General features: G+C 41.1%; 1 protein-coding gene across 1 annotated transcript in view; it reads left to right on the top strand.

Moving 5' to 3' along the window:
• Window positions 1-296: 296 nt before the first annotated feature.
• SYDE2 (synapse defective Rho GTPase homolog 2) overlaps window positions 297-17,363 on the top strand; it is a 40,180-nt gene continuing 23,113 nt past the window's right edge. The window contains 4 exon segments of the mRNA XM_006086154.3: window positions 297-554; window positions 557-600; window positions 603-1,251; window positions 10,658-11,356. Of these exon segments, the coding sequence (XP_006086216.1) occupies window positions 515-554; window positions 557-600; window positions 603-1,251; window positions 10,658-11,356 (1,432 nt within the window). The 5' untranslated portion in view covers window positions 297-514.

Here is a 17,363-nt window from a genome sequence, read left to right as displayed (position 1 = left end):
GGCTTGATTATGTCCCTCTTTCCCCCCCCAATAACTTAGCGGAGTGGAGTTTTACAAGAAATTTCGTATGTGGGGCGTTGCTCTCACCTGGTCTCTAGGGTTTAGCCTCCCCGACCCCCCAGGTTCCGTTATCCGCCCCGCCGTCACTGCAGGCGCGGGGCCCCAGGGAAATGGGGCGCGATATGGCGTCCCGAGCCTGCGTTTGTTCCACCGCGCCTCGGCCCGCGCTTCGGGGAGGAAAACGCCCCTCGGGGCAGGAGGGCTGACTCGCGCCTCGGTGCTCGGCGCGCCGGACTCCGAGGGCAGCGCGGAGGAGGACGAGGATGCCGCCGACTACTACGAGAACCTGCCCGGCGGCTCCCGGTCCGCGCCGGAGCCCGAGGGGGCGGAGGCGGAGCGGTGGCCCCCTCCTCCCCCGGCGGCGGGCTCCTCCCCGGGGGCGGAGGGCGGCCGCCTGGAGACGGGCAGGCTGCAGACCCAGTTGCGAGAGGCCTATTATCTGCTGATCCAGGCTATGCACGACCTGCCCCCTGACTCGGGCGCGCGGCGGGGCTGGGCGGATCGAATGGGTGCCCTGCGGGAGCCCGGGCTCCGGGCCAGACCCTTTCGCCTGCGGCGCTGCGGACCACCGAGCCGGCCCCCGAGGCTGGGAGCCCGGAGCCCGGGGCCGCCCTTGGCAGCAGGTGTCCCTGCCCTGGTCGCCTCCGAGGGAGCCGTGGAGAGGCCGCCTGGGGACTCCTCGGATGCGCCTGTCCTGCAGCAGAAGCCTCGAGAGCCTCCGGGTGGGTGCCAAGCCCGCGCCCTTCCAGCGGTGGCCGAGCGACAGCTGTATCAGGTGCGGCGCGCGCGGGGACCGGGACGAGCCCCCGCCACGTGGAGGCGGGATGGACGGCTGGAGTGGAGGCAGCGCGCCGGCCGCCGCGCCTTACGGCCTCCCGAGTCCCTGCTCCAAGGACCCCGGCCGTTCCCCGGGAAGCACTTTAAGGGATTCTGCGGGCTCCCCTGTGACAGGCAGCAAAGGAGATGACCAAGAGGGGCTCCCCTTCCTTAAGCCGCCCGCGGTGACAGTCAAGAAGCTGCAGAAGTGGATGTACAAAGGACGCCTGCTGTCCCTGGGAATGAAGGGTCGCGCCGGGGGGACACCCCCCAAAGTCACGGGAGCGCAGGACACCTCTCCAAGTCCGGGAGCTTTGAAAATGCGGGAAAGCCAAGTCCTCTCGGTGCCCCCAGACGAAAGAATTACGCTGACAGGTAGGACAGTTTGCAGTCACAATGCTAACACTCCGAACTTCAATGTTTACTAACGAGGCTTCTGTCTTTAGGGCGAAGAATAAGGTATGTTTTTGCAGACAGGTACGTGCCCGTGCCAGAGTAAGTGTCATGTAAGTGGCAGCTTAATGCGATTTCGGGCTTATTTAGTAGAATGCATTCACTCGTTTTGTTTTTCTTTTTTCAAGACGGCGGGCATGAGGAACTTGGGGGCTTTTGTTTTTTTTCTTCTCTATGAACCAGTGTGCCTACTTCCTAAGCACAACAGTGAGTAAAGGTTAAGTTCACCACACGCTTTTGGTAGGTTTGGAGTTGGGCGGTGCTGCCTTGATTTTTATTCTTTGTAGCTCTAGGCAAATCCGTAGACTTGTGGAGTTGGTGCATTTGAATTTGTTCCAAGGTAGACTTTGCAGGTTTCATAAACTGTCATTTTGCTCATTATACCTTTTCTCTCCCTCTCTCCCAGGCGCGTGTGCACACATACACACACAACCCAAAAACAAAACCCAACCAACCAACCAACCAACCAAAATCTATGATAGTAACATTTCTTTTTAGTCAGGTAGGATTTCGAGTACTTCTCTCCACCTTTCCCTCCCCGCTCTCCCCCCCCCCCCCAAAAAAAAACCAAACAACGAACAAAGTAAGTAATTTTTTTATTGTGGAAAACCAAGGGCACTAGTATTTTAATCAAAAGGAAAATGTCCCTTACACACTTTTAAAGAAACTGTAGACATTTAAAGTCATTTGTAAACTTAAACATACTTGTCCTTATAATAGTATTTTGACGCCTATTTTTTATGTGTGTGGTTTTTAATTTACACTGAAGGCTTAGTTTATCAGTTCTAGAAATCTCTTAATTATGTTGTAAATAGCAAAAATTCTCTTCTGAAAGAAGTATGATACCTTCAAATTGAGCCAAAAACAAGATGATCTTTTGAATTACACTCTTAAATATAAAGATTTTAGTAGACATGACTTTAGTAAACTCCTTAAAAAGTCAGGAGTTTTTAAAATATTAAATGCTGAAATGTAAAAAGTATTCACAGTACTTGGCAGTTTCTCTGGTAAGAATTACAAATCTTACAGGACTGGATTTGTACACATTAACTTTGTTCAACCAATAAACACAAAACAGTGGGGAGAAGCAAAGTTCACAAACCTTCTAGTCGAACAATGAGAACAAATCAAATGACTCATTTAACGTGTATGGAAACTTGAAGTTTCTTTGAATCTATAAATCTCTATCCCACACCTGTCAAAATTTCCCTCAAATTTATTCTATTTCACTTGAATAACAGGATAGTAGAATGCAATTTGTGTGTGTGTGTGTGTGTGTGTGTGTGTGTGTGTGTGTGTGAAGAGAGGTGTACTTTATGCTAAGTTCAAATTAAAATACACATTTCAGGAGCAAAGTATTTGTAATCATTTATTGCAGTTTATTGCCGTTATAACTTTACCTCCCCTGATATTGGTTCAGTTAACTCTTTGTAGGACAGTTAAATTTGAGCTACAACAACAATCTGTATAAAACTTCAAATATATTTTTTATCCTTGAGCAAAGGTTAAACATTTACCATCAGATGGCTTTTAATGGCCTCAGTTGTAGTGTAAACATTCAAGGATTTTAGAAGCAATAATAAATGTAACCTTTACAAATAAATTGATTTTTTTTTCATTGTGAAAATAATTAAATGAAACAAACTTTAAAGAAATTAAAATGAGCCCTAGTTGGTTTGGCTCAATCCCCAGTGGGGGGCCTGCAGGAGGCAGAGCCAATCAATGATTCTCTCTATCATTGATGTTTCTATCTCTCCCTCTCCCTTCATCTCTGAAATCAATAAAAATATATTTTGAAAAAAATAAATTAAATTGAAACGTTAGAATTACTATGTGATGGTGTTTTAGATATTTTACAAGATAAGCAAAAGCTTAATCTCTGGTTTAAACAACTTTCTCTGGTTACTTCCTTTCAAATCATCAATTCATCTTTTATAAAATATAAAAATAACTTGTGCAATGTTTACATATCTAGTGTAGATTTGGAGAGTTTATTATTTTAATACCTATATTTTTGAAGGTTAGTCAAAGTTATTAAAATCATCCTGGATACTTTATGTGGTTTGCATATAATCTTTATTACCCCCTTCCCCCCCATGAAGGTATGACAACTGTCATTGAACAGCAGCCAAAGAAACAGAGGGGTTGAGTAGGTTGCCCAAGGTCACTCAAACTAGTGTATTGTTTGTATATATTAGTATATGGATTCAAACTATTATGAGGATTCAAACTCAGGTCTTTATGACTCCAAAACCCCTATTTATATAAAGTCAAGAGACTCTAAAGTTCTTTAGAGGTTTGAGGTAATTCTATTAAATTGCTTGGATTGAGGAGATGGATGGAATTTCAACAAGGTTTAGAAGGGTAAGTAACTTTATCCACTGAGCCAAACCGGTTTCGGCTGTAGAATAGGTTTTAAGACATTTTTTCATCAACTGCTATATCCATTTTAAATCTTTACCTTTAAATGCTTACCTAGTTCAAATTGATGTTACTTGGATTCTACTTTTAAATCATGTTTTCTAAAAAATTAATTGGGCCCTAGCTGGTTTGGCTCAGTGGATAGAGCATCAGCCTGCAGATGGAAGAGTTCCGGGTTTGATTCTGGTCAAGGGCACATGTTTGGGTTGCAGGCTTGGTCCCCAGTGTGGGGCATGCAGGAGGCAGCCAATCAATGATCTCTCTCATCATTGATGTTTCTATCTCTCTCTCCTTCTCCCTTCCTCTCTGAAACCAATAAAAATATTAACAAATAAATAAAAAAAATTAATTGGGCAGTCCAGATGAATCAGTACATTCTTGGTTGTATAAAGATATTAAATTGCCTAAAAGGTTTATATCCATTTTTCTATACAATATTATGAGTCTATTTTCTTTTCTTTTTTTATTTTTTTTTCTTTTCTTTTTTTAAAAAAAATAAATTTTATTGATTTTTTACAGAGGAAGGGAGAGGGATAGAGAGTTAGAAACATCGATGAGAGAGTAACAACTGGGGATGTGCCCGCAACCCAGGTACATGCCCTTGACCAGAATCGAACCTGGGACCCTTCAGTCCACAGGCCGATGCTCTTATCCACTGAGCCAAACTGGTTAGGGCCATGAGTATATTTTCTTTCAAAATACAGTTTTATTTAGAATATATAATGGAATAGAGATACCTATGTAGGTATTTTAGAAATTTTTGAGACCACATGTCAAATGGGAGTCAAAATGGTATTTTATTTTGATTTCTGGCTCCTACTAAGAACCACTAAAACTTTTAGTAGTATAATAATGCCAGTGATTTGATGCAGTTAGGATGTAATGTTCACAGATTGGCCAATTTGTTCCTAATTGAGATGATTATTTACGAAATCTAAAGTCATTACACAGTAAATATTGTCAAGTTTCTGCAAGTCTTGATATTACAAAGGAATTTTAACCTATTTGCCAACTATACTTCATTATAAATCTTTATAAATAAGTTTTTAATTAGTATATAGTACTCAAATACATTCAATTTAAAAGTTTCAGGTTGAGCTATTTCATCCTTTTACCACTTTAAAAAATAATTAGCCTTACTTTGACTCCATTTTTCTTGATTCATGATGTGTGAAAGAAAAAATTTAGGACATGTAACCTGTTAATATTTTGTCTGTAATCTTTAGACAATTCTTTTAAAATATTATTAGCAGGTATGATCTTGTGCAGTATATCTTAAAGAGAAGTTGACACCCTTTTTAAAAAACATTTTTATTAATTTCAGAGAGGAAGGGAGGGAGAGAGAAAGAGAGAAAGAGAGAGAGAGAGAGAGAGAGAAAGAGAGAGAGACAGACATCAATGATGAGAGAGAATCACTGATTGGCTGCCTCCACGGGATCGAGCCCACAACCCAGGCATGTGCCCTTGACTGGAATTGAACCTGGGACCCTTTAGTCTGCAGGTCCACGCTCTTTCCACTAAGCCAAACTGGCCAGAGCAGAAGTTGACACTTTTTTTTTAAAAAAATATATTTTATTGATTTTTTACAGAGAGGAAGGGAGAGAGATAGAGAGTTAGAAACATCAATGATAGAGAAACATCGATCAGCTGCCTCCTGCACATCTCCTACTGGGGATGTGCCCGCAACCCAGGTACATGCCCTTGACCGGAATCAAACCTGGGACCCTTCAGTCCGCAAGCCGACGCTCTATCCACTGAGCCAAACCGGTTTCGGCAAGTTGACACTTCTAATGCAGATACCCATCTGTTCTCTTTTCTCACCTAATTTCTTACCTTTATGAGATGAATTATCTTTATGCATTTTTCCAACAAATTCTTTTATGCATCTGCCCTTTGAGATTAGTAGCTATAGGCATATACTTTTTTGACTGTCTTCTAGTTTTAAATCCCTTTCTGAAAAATTCTGCCAGTGTGGCCCTAGAAGCAAGTTCAGTTTTTTGTTTTTCTGTGTGTTTGTTTGGGGAAGAGTGGCATAGAACATTGATGTTGCTGGGGGCAGGAAAACCGAGAATTACAAATTCAGCAGAAGGTCCTGTGTTGATTGGGAAGTCCTACATTTCTAAGTAGTGTTATTGTTTTGAGAATCACTAAGGATATTTTTCTAGACCTTTGCCACTCAATGTGTGTGTGTGTGTGTGTGTGTGTGTTTCAGTTACAGAGCAGTGCTTTTCAAGTTTAATGTGCACATGAATCCCCTGAAAATCTTGTTAAAATGCAGAGTTCATATGTGTGGGCATGGGACCTGAGAGTCTGCATTTTGATGAATTCCCAGTAAGGATGCTGCTGTTTGGTACTCTTTTTTTGTTGTAGTTAATCCTCACCTGAGGATATTTTTCACATTGATTCTAGAGAGAGTGGAAGGGAGAGTGAGAGAGAGAGGAGAGAGAGAGAGAGAAACATTGATGTAAGAGAGCCACATCAATTGGTTGCCTCCCACACCCGCCCCGACTGGGGGAGAGGGGGTGAAGCTGCAACCTAGGTATTGTGCCCTTGATGGGGAATCGAACCCGAGAACCTTCAGTGTGTGTGTGCTGATGAGCATGCTGGGCAGGGCTGGTACTCATTTTAATTAGTAAGTTTCTGCAATTCTCAGTCTCCCTAATCACCTATCTTAATACATTTGTTAAACTTTTGAAAAGCCATACTTTATTCTGATATTGATACTAACCCTTACTAGAGAAAAGCACTTGAGCTCTTTCTGCTTTAGTTTTGTAAGTATGACTTTATACTTACTACTTAATATGACAAGTTCAAGCAGTTTCCGCCATATTGGTCTGATCTTTCACCAATAAAAATGAGACTTTGGAATCTGCAAACCATATAGTATGGTGGTAAACCATAGAGGTTCTGGGTTCCTAACCGGATCCTCCACTTACCAGGCTTGTGACCTTGGACAAGTTACTCAACTTGGCAAAGCCTCAGTTGCTGTGAGACTGAAAAAAGATCATCTATTTGGTACCATGCCTGGCGCTTAGCTGCTATCAAGAGAAAGGCAAACAGACTTTGTGAGCATACTGCCCTGCCCAGATCCTTGGGATTCTGGATGGAGAGTGAAGTAATCAGAGGTTGAGGAGTCCTGCCGTGCAGAGCATTGGGAATTGAGCTAGAGTATACCCCTTTAGGGGCACTTATTTATTCTACTCATCTTTCCTTTTCGGCTTCTTTTTTCTTGCTCCTCCTCATTACTATTGTGGATCTGGAAACAGTCTCTACATTTTCTTCTCTACTTTCCTGTCCCGAAAGCTAACACACAGCTTTTTTCTTAAGGGTTTTTATTGCTAGTCACAAGGGAGGGAAAAGAAAAGATAGAAACAGCACTTTTTCCCTTTTCATTGTACTCTCCCCATTTAGATTTATCTGGAAAAGATTATTACCTAAGGCTAAGGCTTTTATTCTAGACATTTCTTCTGGGCTATCAGACTTGACTCCATAAGCAGGGCTGCTTGTATTTATGTAAACTTAAATACAAGGTTCATGAGAATACTTTTACTTAGGTTTTTAAAAGAGAAGTATGCAAAAGCACGGAGTTTGTTTCTGTAGTAGGAATTTTAAAATGATGGAGAGAAATCTGTATATATTATACATTTTCAGTGAGAGTTGAAATACATAATTTCTCAGAAAGTTTGTTGATGATTAAATGTTTAGTAATAGTGAGTCATCTAAACTTATTATGAAATAAAAGTTGAGAGCACAAAATTGGCTTGAGTAGTTCACCACTGTGTAAATACTTTTCTGAGTAAAAAATTTTAATTACCACTTCTGGATTTTCTTGTAGGTATTTAAAGTAAAATGACTTTAATTAAAATCTGATGATCATAACATAACATGTGTACTAATAAGAGAATAAAGATTTTTTGCCTTGTAACTTTGCATACTTAGTTTTATATTTTTTCTTGTTTTTACATTTTTTAACTTTCACTTTATATATATACACAGATATAAAACTGAAGTTAAAGATAAGTTTTGAGTTTATGTCAATAAGATTTAACATTACTCTTAGCATAAAAAGGGAATGAAGGCAAGATTCCAAATACCTTTCCATTTCTGTGTAATGTACATTCATATGCATCCATTTAACTAACTGTGATGCAAATGAAATGATTTAAATTATTTATAAGTAATTGCTGAAGTAAAATTTATTATTAAAATTTAATGTGTTGCTTATATTCAGGATTTTTTTTGTGTGTGTGAGAGAGAAAGAGAGAAACATTGCTGTGAGAGAGATACATTGATTGGTTGCCTCCTGGGCTGGGGATCCAACCTGTGACTCTGGTACATGCCCTTGACTGGGTTTGAGACCCTTTGGCACGTGGGCTGATGCTCTAACCACTGAGAACACCAGCCAGGGCTATATTCACTTCAAAACTGAAAAAATTGGACTATCAGAAATTATTGTGATGCTCCTGTCTATCTATATTTAAACTCTATTCTCACATATTTTGAAATATTCAGCAATAGCAATGAAACTATTTGGTTTCAAGTTTTTGCAGTGTGTAGTTTCATGAAAAATATTGTCTCATGGTGTAATTATTCCCTTTAATATTACACATTCATTAAATGCTTATATTTATAGCAGTATTAAATTTGCTTTATTTTTCTCATTGTAGTTCTTGGGATGTAGCAGTACAAGTAGCAGTATGTTGATAGTGTAATTGTACTATAGTAGGAATCAAAATGATATGTTAACCTATATAAAATTTTGCATGTTTTTAGAGACATCTGAGAGAAAGGTAAAATAAGATGTGGATCATAGCAATTGGGAGTTGTATAATTTTACACTTTGTGCTTCAAATTTATAATTGTGTCAAAACTACATATAGTATCCTGTAAAGGTCTGAAATGTTATTAAATAATATGAGACTTGGTCTTAAATGTAAAATAGATCTAGATTTTAGTGCACTTGGCAGAAGGATGTACTCACTAAAAACCCAGAAACTACAGTGATTCTTGTGTATGTGTTGAATTTCAGTTCTGAATTTTAAGTGTAAAGGAGACAGAACCAAAGAACGACCCTTGAATCTTCAGGTTTTTGTTAATGAAATTAAACTAGATCAATTCAAGATTTATATTGAACATCTGTTACATGTTTGCATGTTAAATCCTGGAAGTTGGAGGTGGGTAGCCCTCCCTCGTAGCCCAGGTGTACGACTACAGACTTTGAAGTCAAAAGAGTTTGAGTGCTGCCTCTTCCATTTTCCCACTAGGTGATCTTGGGCAAGTTACTTGACCTTTCTGAATAGTATTATACAGTTTTCTAATGTTACTAGCAGCTACCACCCTATAAGGTTAGCCGGGTTAATATTATCACCATGTCCAGAGAGGGTTGCCTACTTCCCTACTTCTAGTGGGGATCAGGAAGAGCATGGATTTTAGGATTAGAGAGGTTTATGTTTGCATTCTAGGGCTACCACCTTGACCATATTCCACATATTTTTTGAGGCTCGTGAAAGTAATCGTACCTGTCTCATAGGATTCTTGTGAAGGTAAAATGAGGTTAAGGGCTTTCTTATTGCTTTATCTCTCATACCTGGCACAAAATAAGCACTCAGTAAATGTGTTGAGCAAATAAATGTCTGGCATAGTAGGCATTCATGGGAGCTTTCTTCCCTTCTGATTCTGTTCATGTCTCTGGAATTAATTGAACTTGAAACTCAATTTGTTAAAGATATTTTATTTGTTTATTCATCTGGTTGGTTGGGTAATGTTTACAATTAAAAAAGATAAATTTACATTTTTAAAAGATTTTTTTTTCAGTAGAAAGGAGGTTACTGAAAGCCTTGATTATGCACAAAATAATCTTTTGGTTGTTATTTTTGCCTTATATATTTAGAACTTAAACACTGCATGAGATGCTACTGCATTATATGGTTAGGAAACAACTGTTGAAATCTTAACAATCAGTAAGGCATTTAATAATGAGTAAGGCTCACTTATTTTGCTCAAAGTTAATCTTCATAAAGGTAGGAATATTACTCGTGTTTTCTAAAGAATTTCTAGTCCGTGTAGTGAGTTGAAAATTACTCAAATATTAAAGGCATATTGTGTACAATGCATTCTCTATTAGCTTTTAATGAAGTATGTTTTGCTTAGGGTAAGGCTTTGTCAGCCCTAGCATGTTAATAAAGACAGTCTCAAGTTTGTCTATCCTTTTTCTTAGAATTCTTATGATACTTATACTCGCAGTCTAGGTTATAAATAATATAAATAATCTTTAGGTGGAAAATCCAAATTTTTTTCTTGTTCAATTTTAGTCTCCGAATATGATTTTTTTAAAAAAATATATTTTATTGATTTTTTACAGAGAGGAAGGGAGAGAGATAGAGAGTTAGAAACATTGATGAGAGAGAAACATCGATCAGCTGCCTCCTGCACATCTCCCACTGGGGATGTGCCCGCAACCCAGGTACATGCCCTTGACCGGAATCGAACCTGGGACCTTTCAGTCCGCAGGCCGAGGCTCTATCCACTGAGCCAAACCGGTTTCGGCCGAATATGATTAATATTTACTTTTCTTTTTATCCTTTTTAAAAAATATGTTTTTATTAATTCCAGAGAGGAAAGGAGAGGGAGAGAGAGAGAGAAACCTCAATGATGAGAGAATCATTGATCAGCTGCCTCCTGCACACTTTCTACTGGGGGTTGAGCCCGCAACCTGGGTATGTGCCCTTTACTGGAATCAAAGCTGGGACCTTTCATTCTGCAGGCCGACACTCTATCCACTGAGCAAAACCCACTAGGGCTCTTTTTATCCTTTTAAAAATAGTACTTGAATAACTGATCTCAAGGGACATGTCTTTCTTGGTATACCAGGCATTATATTCTACCGTCTTTTTTTTCTTCAAAACAGATTTATTTGAAAATGTTTATGGTTCTACAATGAAAAGAAGAGAACTTGATGATTTGAAGGGTAATATTGGATTCAGAGATCATAAGCCACTTAACAGTATCACTGTGTCAAAGAAACGCAATTGGCTGTATCAGAGTACTCTGCGACCTTTTAATTTGGAGGAAGAAGAAAATAAGAAATACCAACATATAAGCCATTTACCCATCTCACCTGTCTCTCCACGTAAACATCAGCTATCACAACCTTTCCTCAAATCATCTGAAGAGTATTGTAGGTATGTGGGGTGTAATGATACAGACTCTTCGTTATCAAGAAACTGTTCTTTAGACTTCAATGAGGAAAATGATGCAGATGATGAAGGGGAAATATGGTACAACCCCATTCCTGAGGATGATGACGTTGGCATATCAAATGCTTTGAGTTTGGGTGAGGCAGACTCTACTGTTCTGAAGTTTCCTGCTGTCAGTTTGAGAGTATTAGCCAGTAGCGACCTACTAAAAGCAGAGCCACATCCTGACGACTTTTTGTGCTCTTCTGAACACACAAGCAGTGTTCAGACCACACAGTCAAATGCAGTGAAGCCTGTAGATTCTATCCATTCCACAGAATTTGTGCAGCAGTACAAGCAGAGGCTTGGACACAAGACACAAGACGGTATATTGGTGGACGACAATCCCATGTTGAAATCTCCGTTTGCAGGTAAAGATGATCATATATCTGCCTTTTCTTTCTTCCCATTTTTCAATTGTTTGGTGGTAGTTAAAACTAAATATAGATGTCTATTGTAGCTATGTACTTTTCCTTACAGAGTGAATGTCTTTTCATGAAAATAAAACTCAAAATCATTTATAAGCATTTTATATACATGGCAATTGTTTTTATACACTTGGGTTTGTTAGTGTATTGGTCTTTTGAGATAGTAATTATTTTTCTCTTAGTTGAAAGAATGGCATGATGGGAAGTAGAAGAGAAGATATATTTTTTGTTTAAATCTTATTTAGTTTCATTCATTCATTCATTCACACCTCGCCTGGCTACAGCTGAAAAGTTGCATTTTCAGTTTACCAGTAGTCATTAGGTTGCACTTTTAGGCCTGTGTCTCCTCAACAAAGGAAAGGGAGAAGAGAAAAAGAAATGAGAGGTAGAAGAAGTAAAGACTTTGTAGATAAGTTCTACGATAGTTATGAAATCCAGAAAGGAAAAATTGAAATTTGATACATATTGGATTGAACCACGTGAAATTGCTGATATTCAACCATTTTTTTCTTTTTCTGGTTACCTCTTTTTTTTTAAATTTTATTGTTTAAGGTATTACAAATGGTAGTACATATGTCTCTCCTTCCCCCCCGCCACTGACCTCCCCCCTATTCAACCATTTTTGATCTGCAAAAACCCCCAGTATTTCATATAGTTTAACCTAATGATTTTATTCTTCCTTGATTACCTTTGCTTTTCTGATGTGCTTCTTTTCAAATTTAATTCAAAGTGTTAGGAAGTCTCTTTGCAGGGTAGCTTTGGAGCCTCAACCAGTGCTGATAGGAGTTGGAGTAGGACTACCCCAGCTCCCTCCTTCCTTGAGTGGGATAATTCTACGTTTCCCAGGATTTTCTCTTGAAGTTAAGCTCCAGTTGCCCATAATGGTAGCAAGGTGTGATAATTCACCTTGAATTTTCTCACTTCCTTACTGATGTTTCTGTACATTATAAGTAAACTACTTGCATTTGAGTCCTTTTCTTAGGAATATGAGGAGATGGTATAAATGTTATATTGTTAAGAGAAAAATCAAGTTACAAAACAGTGTGTACTATCTGATGCCAATATTGTAAGAAACACTGAAAAGCTATTCTGGAAATGTTAATGGTTTTTCTCCCTGCGTGTTGAAGGTAATTAAAAATCTGTGTGTGTGTGTGTGTGTGTGTGTGTGTGCGCGCGCGCGCGCGCGTGCTCGCGCTCGTGCTTGTGTGCATTTCTAATTATAGACTGATTTTCCAGAGTAAGTTTGTGTTTCTTTTGTAATCTGGATAAAGAGAAGAATAAATACTATATAAACTAATAATTTGGAATGCAGGTTGTGATCAGGGTGGCGTGATAGGGAAAGCTTATAAGTGTGTGGCAAGTAGTGATGGGTGTGGAATGGGGCAGAAAAGGCAAGAGGGCATAAGGATAAGAGCAAAGTTAGAAAGCCAATGTCTATAAAGTGTTACACATTTTAAATTGCTGTCTTTAAACTTTTTTTTCTGTTTGTGGCAATTTGTGAACCTGGAAAGACCAATAGATATTTTTTAAGAATATGGTGGCACTGTCATTTATGTCTTTTTCCTTAATATCTTCCTTCTCTTTAACATATTCTATATATATAATAAAAGCCTAATATGATAAGTGTCTGGTTATCTGTTCAACCAATCAAAGCGTAATATGCTAATGATATGCTAAGGCCGCTCAACTGCTCGCTATGACGTGCACTGACCACCAGGGGGCAGATGATCCGACTGGTAGGTTAGCTTGCTGCTTTGGTCTGGCCAATTGGGACTAAGCGAGATGGGCCAGACATACCCTTGAGCCTGCGTCCCTCCCCGGCTCCAGTCGTGCACTGTGGGGTCCCTTGGCCTGGCCTTCGCCCTCTCACAATCCAGGACCCCTCGGGGGATGTCCGAGAGCTGGTTTCGGCCTGATCCCTCTCAACACAGGAGCTACCCCCTGGTGGTCAGTGCACTCCCACAGGGGGAGTGCCGTTCAACCAGAAGCCGGGCTCATGGCTGACAAGCGCAGCAGTGGTGGCGGGAGTCTCTCCAGCCTCCGCAGCAGTGCTAAGGATGTCCGACTGACGGCTTAGGCCCGCTCCTGGGTGGAGCGGGCCTAAGCCATCAGTCGGACAATACCCCTGTGGGCTCCCGGACTGCGAGAGGGTGCAGGCTGGGCTGAGGGACTCCCCCCGCTGCCAAGTGCAGGAATTTTCTGCACCAGGCCTCTAGTCCTACCCTATATAATAAATGGCTAATATGCAAATTGACTGAATGGCGGAACGATTGGTCACTATGATGCGCACTGACCACCAGGGGATAGATGCTCAACACAGGAGTTGCCCCCTGGTGGTCAGTGTGCTCCCACAGGGGGAGAGCCTCTCAACCAGAAGCCGGATCACGGCTGGCGAGTGCAGTGGTGGTGGCGGGAGCCTCTCCCTCCTCTGTGGCAATTGGACATCCCCTGAGGGCTCCCGGACTACGAGAGGGAGCAGGCCAGGCTGGGGGACCCCCCCACCCCCAAATGCATGAATTTCATGCATCGGGCCTCTAGTTAAAATATAATAGGCACAATCCTAAGTTGACCAAAGGAAATATTTAGATAGTTTACTTAATGCCATGCTTTTTGGTTTAAGAATGATCAGAAAGGTTACCTAAAGTGATCTGTTTTCTTTAGCAATATTGCCAGAAAGCTGTTGAGGAAATGGCAGAGAATGGTTGAATTTCAAAACAAATTCTGATATAGGAATAGGAAAGCTGAAGTATAGTTTTTTGCTTATTAACTTCTAGATGTATATGTGTCTTTTACATAGTTGCCATCAGTGGACTAATTTTGGTTTTTGTTACTTTCACTTTGTCTTCATCTGGTATTGTACATGTTTAACATTTTGTTAACAGTCTTTCCTAATCATTCTAGTATTTAATTGGGCTGATTTGCCCTAATCTGTGTGACTGGTTCCCTAATGGGTGTTAATAGATTATTTCTATTACAATTGCATGACTTTCATCACTATCTTTTTTGCTTCATTAGGATTGATTACTAGCTTTATTACTGCTTCTATATGGCTCGGAACAACTGTAGGTAATTCCTATATTGTATTTTCTAAAAAGTTTACCAATTTACAGGCAACATTTGGTTGATTAATTTATTTATTCGGTAAACACAGTTTCTGCTGTGTGCCAGTTACTGTTCTAGGTGATGAGGGAGTGAGCCAGTTTCACTTGATTCTGGCTGGTTCATAAATTTATATTTAAACATTTTTATTTTATATTTTCCCCCTCAATGCTAGTCTGTGATTTATTAGTAAAATTGCGGTCTAGTTTTAAGTGATTGTTGAATTTGGTAATATTTCCACTCTTAAATTTAAAAAAAACAAAGCATTTTTGTTTTAATAAATTCACTGTTGTCTATAGTAGATTGCTAACATATACAGTATTTTATTTTAATAATTAGTTAAGGACTTCAGTAGGAAATTAATGCACAATTAAATATTTGTACTGCAAAAAAAAGTCAGAATGTTAGATTAACTCCTTTATAATTTAATAAAACCTAGAGCAAATTAATATACTGGGTAACTTTTTTTATGCCATGACAAAATAGATTGTAGTCTAAAGCAGGATTTCAATTACTATAGAATGTTTTAGACCAGTAAACCAGTAGAATTGCACTACAATTTACAGTACAAGGAATGCTTTGTCTAGTTTATCAAACACTCCATTTATTATTAGTTGCTCCCTAGAAAAGCCCACCAGGCATACTTAAAATAGTCCTTTCTCTATTAAGAAACCACTTATTTGTCATTAGGACACATAAAGAGGGGCGGGGAGAGTATTATATTAATACTTTAAAGAAAGGTTATTCAGTCTATTGATTTTTAAAATGAATAAATACTCCCCCCCCCTCATTTCTAATATTACATAGAATAGCCTCTGATACTAGGGTTATTAGGGATTTTTTATAAGGAATGGTAAGATCTAGTATGAAAAGTTAATTTAAATTTTAAATAACTGGGATAATATCTGATTGTTTCTTTAATGGAATAAAGTTTGTGTAATATTATATTTTAAGATATTTTCATTTCGCTTTATTAATTTGAAAACTTATTAGAACCAGGTTCAAATTTGAAAATAAAATTGATCAGTCTGTATAATTTTTTAAACTCGGGGAATGAAAATTTAAGGTTCAGTAGAATACTTTAACTATTTAAGAGTTGAGAAAAAACTTTAAAAATCAATTTAATATATTCAAGGTAGGGTCAAAGTAGGTTTATAGTTGTTCATTTGCAAAATAATACAATCCTATATAATAAAAGGCTAATATGCAAATCGACCAAATGGCGGAACGGGACAACTGGTTGCTATGATGCGCACTGAAGTGCACTGCGGTGGCCAACCGCTGGACCTGGCCCTGATCAACCCCTCCCCCCAGCCGGCCCCACCCCTGATTGGCTCCCCCCACCCTGGGCTCAGGTGTTGAGCATCTGCCTCCTCCCAGCTGCTTGGTCTCTGCGGGACAGAGGCCGCTCCAGTGCGTGAACTCCGCCCACATCTACAGCACCCTGGACCAGACGGCCTGCAAGACCAACTTGTCCAACTTCACCCACCTGCAGTGCTCCATCCTCATTGTGACTAACCTGGCAGCCCGGGGCCTGGACATCCTGCTGCTGGATAACGTCATCAACTTCAGCTTCCCGGCCAAGGGCAGGCTCTTCCTGCACTGCGTAGGTCGTGTGGCCTGGGCTGGCCGAGGTTGCACAGCCTACTCCTTGGTGGCCCCAGATGAGGTCTCCTACCTGTTCCTCACCCTCGCCCACCCCCACGAGGAGCCTTCAGGTGTGGTTGGCATGGACGGCGTGCTGGGCCGGGTGCCGCAGAGGGTGGTGGACCATGAGGACTGTGGCCTGCAGAACACCCTGGAGGTGTCGCTGCAGCTGTGGGGCCTGGGCCTTGTGGCTGACAATGCCCAGCAGCAGTACGTTTGCTCACGGCCAGTGCACTCGCCAGAGTCCATCAAGCGGGCCAAGGAGCTGGACCTCACAGGGCTGGGCTTGCACCCGCTCTTCAGCTCGAGCTTTGAGGAGGAGGAGCTTCAGTGGCTGAGGCTGGTGGACAGCATCAAGCAGTACTCAGGCATCCGTCTTTGAGATCAATGCCTCCAACCAGGACCTGAGCAGCCAGGTGATGCGGACCAAGTGGCAGAAGGACTGCAAGACCATCACCAGCTTCCAGCAGGGCCGGCAAGAGCGGCAGTAGGGCCTGGCTGGCCCAGCCCCGAGCTTCCCAGCATGGCAGGCGGAGTAGCCTGGGAAAGAGGAAGAGGAGGAGGAGGAGGCGGTGGGAGAGAGCATGGAGGACGTCTCCACAGAGGTCATGGGCCAGAAATGGCAGCAGCCAGGACCTGAGTGGGGAGCCAAGAGGTGGAAGGAGGAGGCCCAGTTGCTGGACCAGAATTTCTATGTCCCCTATCGGCTCAAGGATTTCTACAGTGAATAGGACCTAAGCGTTGGTGGGGACAGGGGCACCTTTGAGCAGCAGGTGGCTGGTTCTGTTCTGGACCTGATGGGGGACAAGGCCCAGAACCTGACCAGGGGCTGGCAGCAGCTCAAGTGGGACCAGAAGAAGAACAAGACAGAAAGTGGTCACTACATCAGCAGCTCCTACAAGTGGGACCTCTACCAGATGTGGAAGCAGAAACAGAAAATTGCCATACGCTCAATGCCTGAGCCCCAGTGGGCCACCAGCAGTCAGCCCTGTTGGCAGTGCTGTTTTGGCCTGATCTGGTCAGGGTGCAGGAGACAACCAATTGATGTGTCTTTCTCACATTCATCTTTCTTTCTCTGTCTCTCGCCTTCCCTTCTACTCTAAAAATCAATGAAAAATATCCTCAGGTGAGGATTAACAAAAAAACGAACAATGCATACATACACACATATACAAAAATACATGAATATTGGAGGGTTGGGGAA

The sequence above is a fragment of the Myotis lucifugus genome, unplaced genomic scaffold, assembly GCF_000147115.1.
Source record: "Myotis lucifugus unplaced genomic scaffold, Myoluc2.0 scaffold_25, whole genome shotgun sequence".
Classification (NCBI taxonomy): domain Eukaryota; kingdom Metazoa; phylum Chordata; class Mammalia; order Chiroptera; family Vespertilionidae; genus Myotis; species Myotis lucifugus.
The sequence above is the reverse complement of the archived record's forward strand: the minus strand, read 5'-3'. Positions and strand labels throughout refer to the sequence as shown.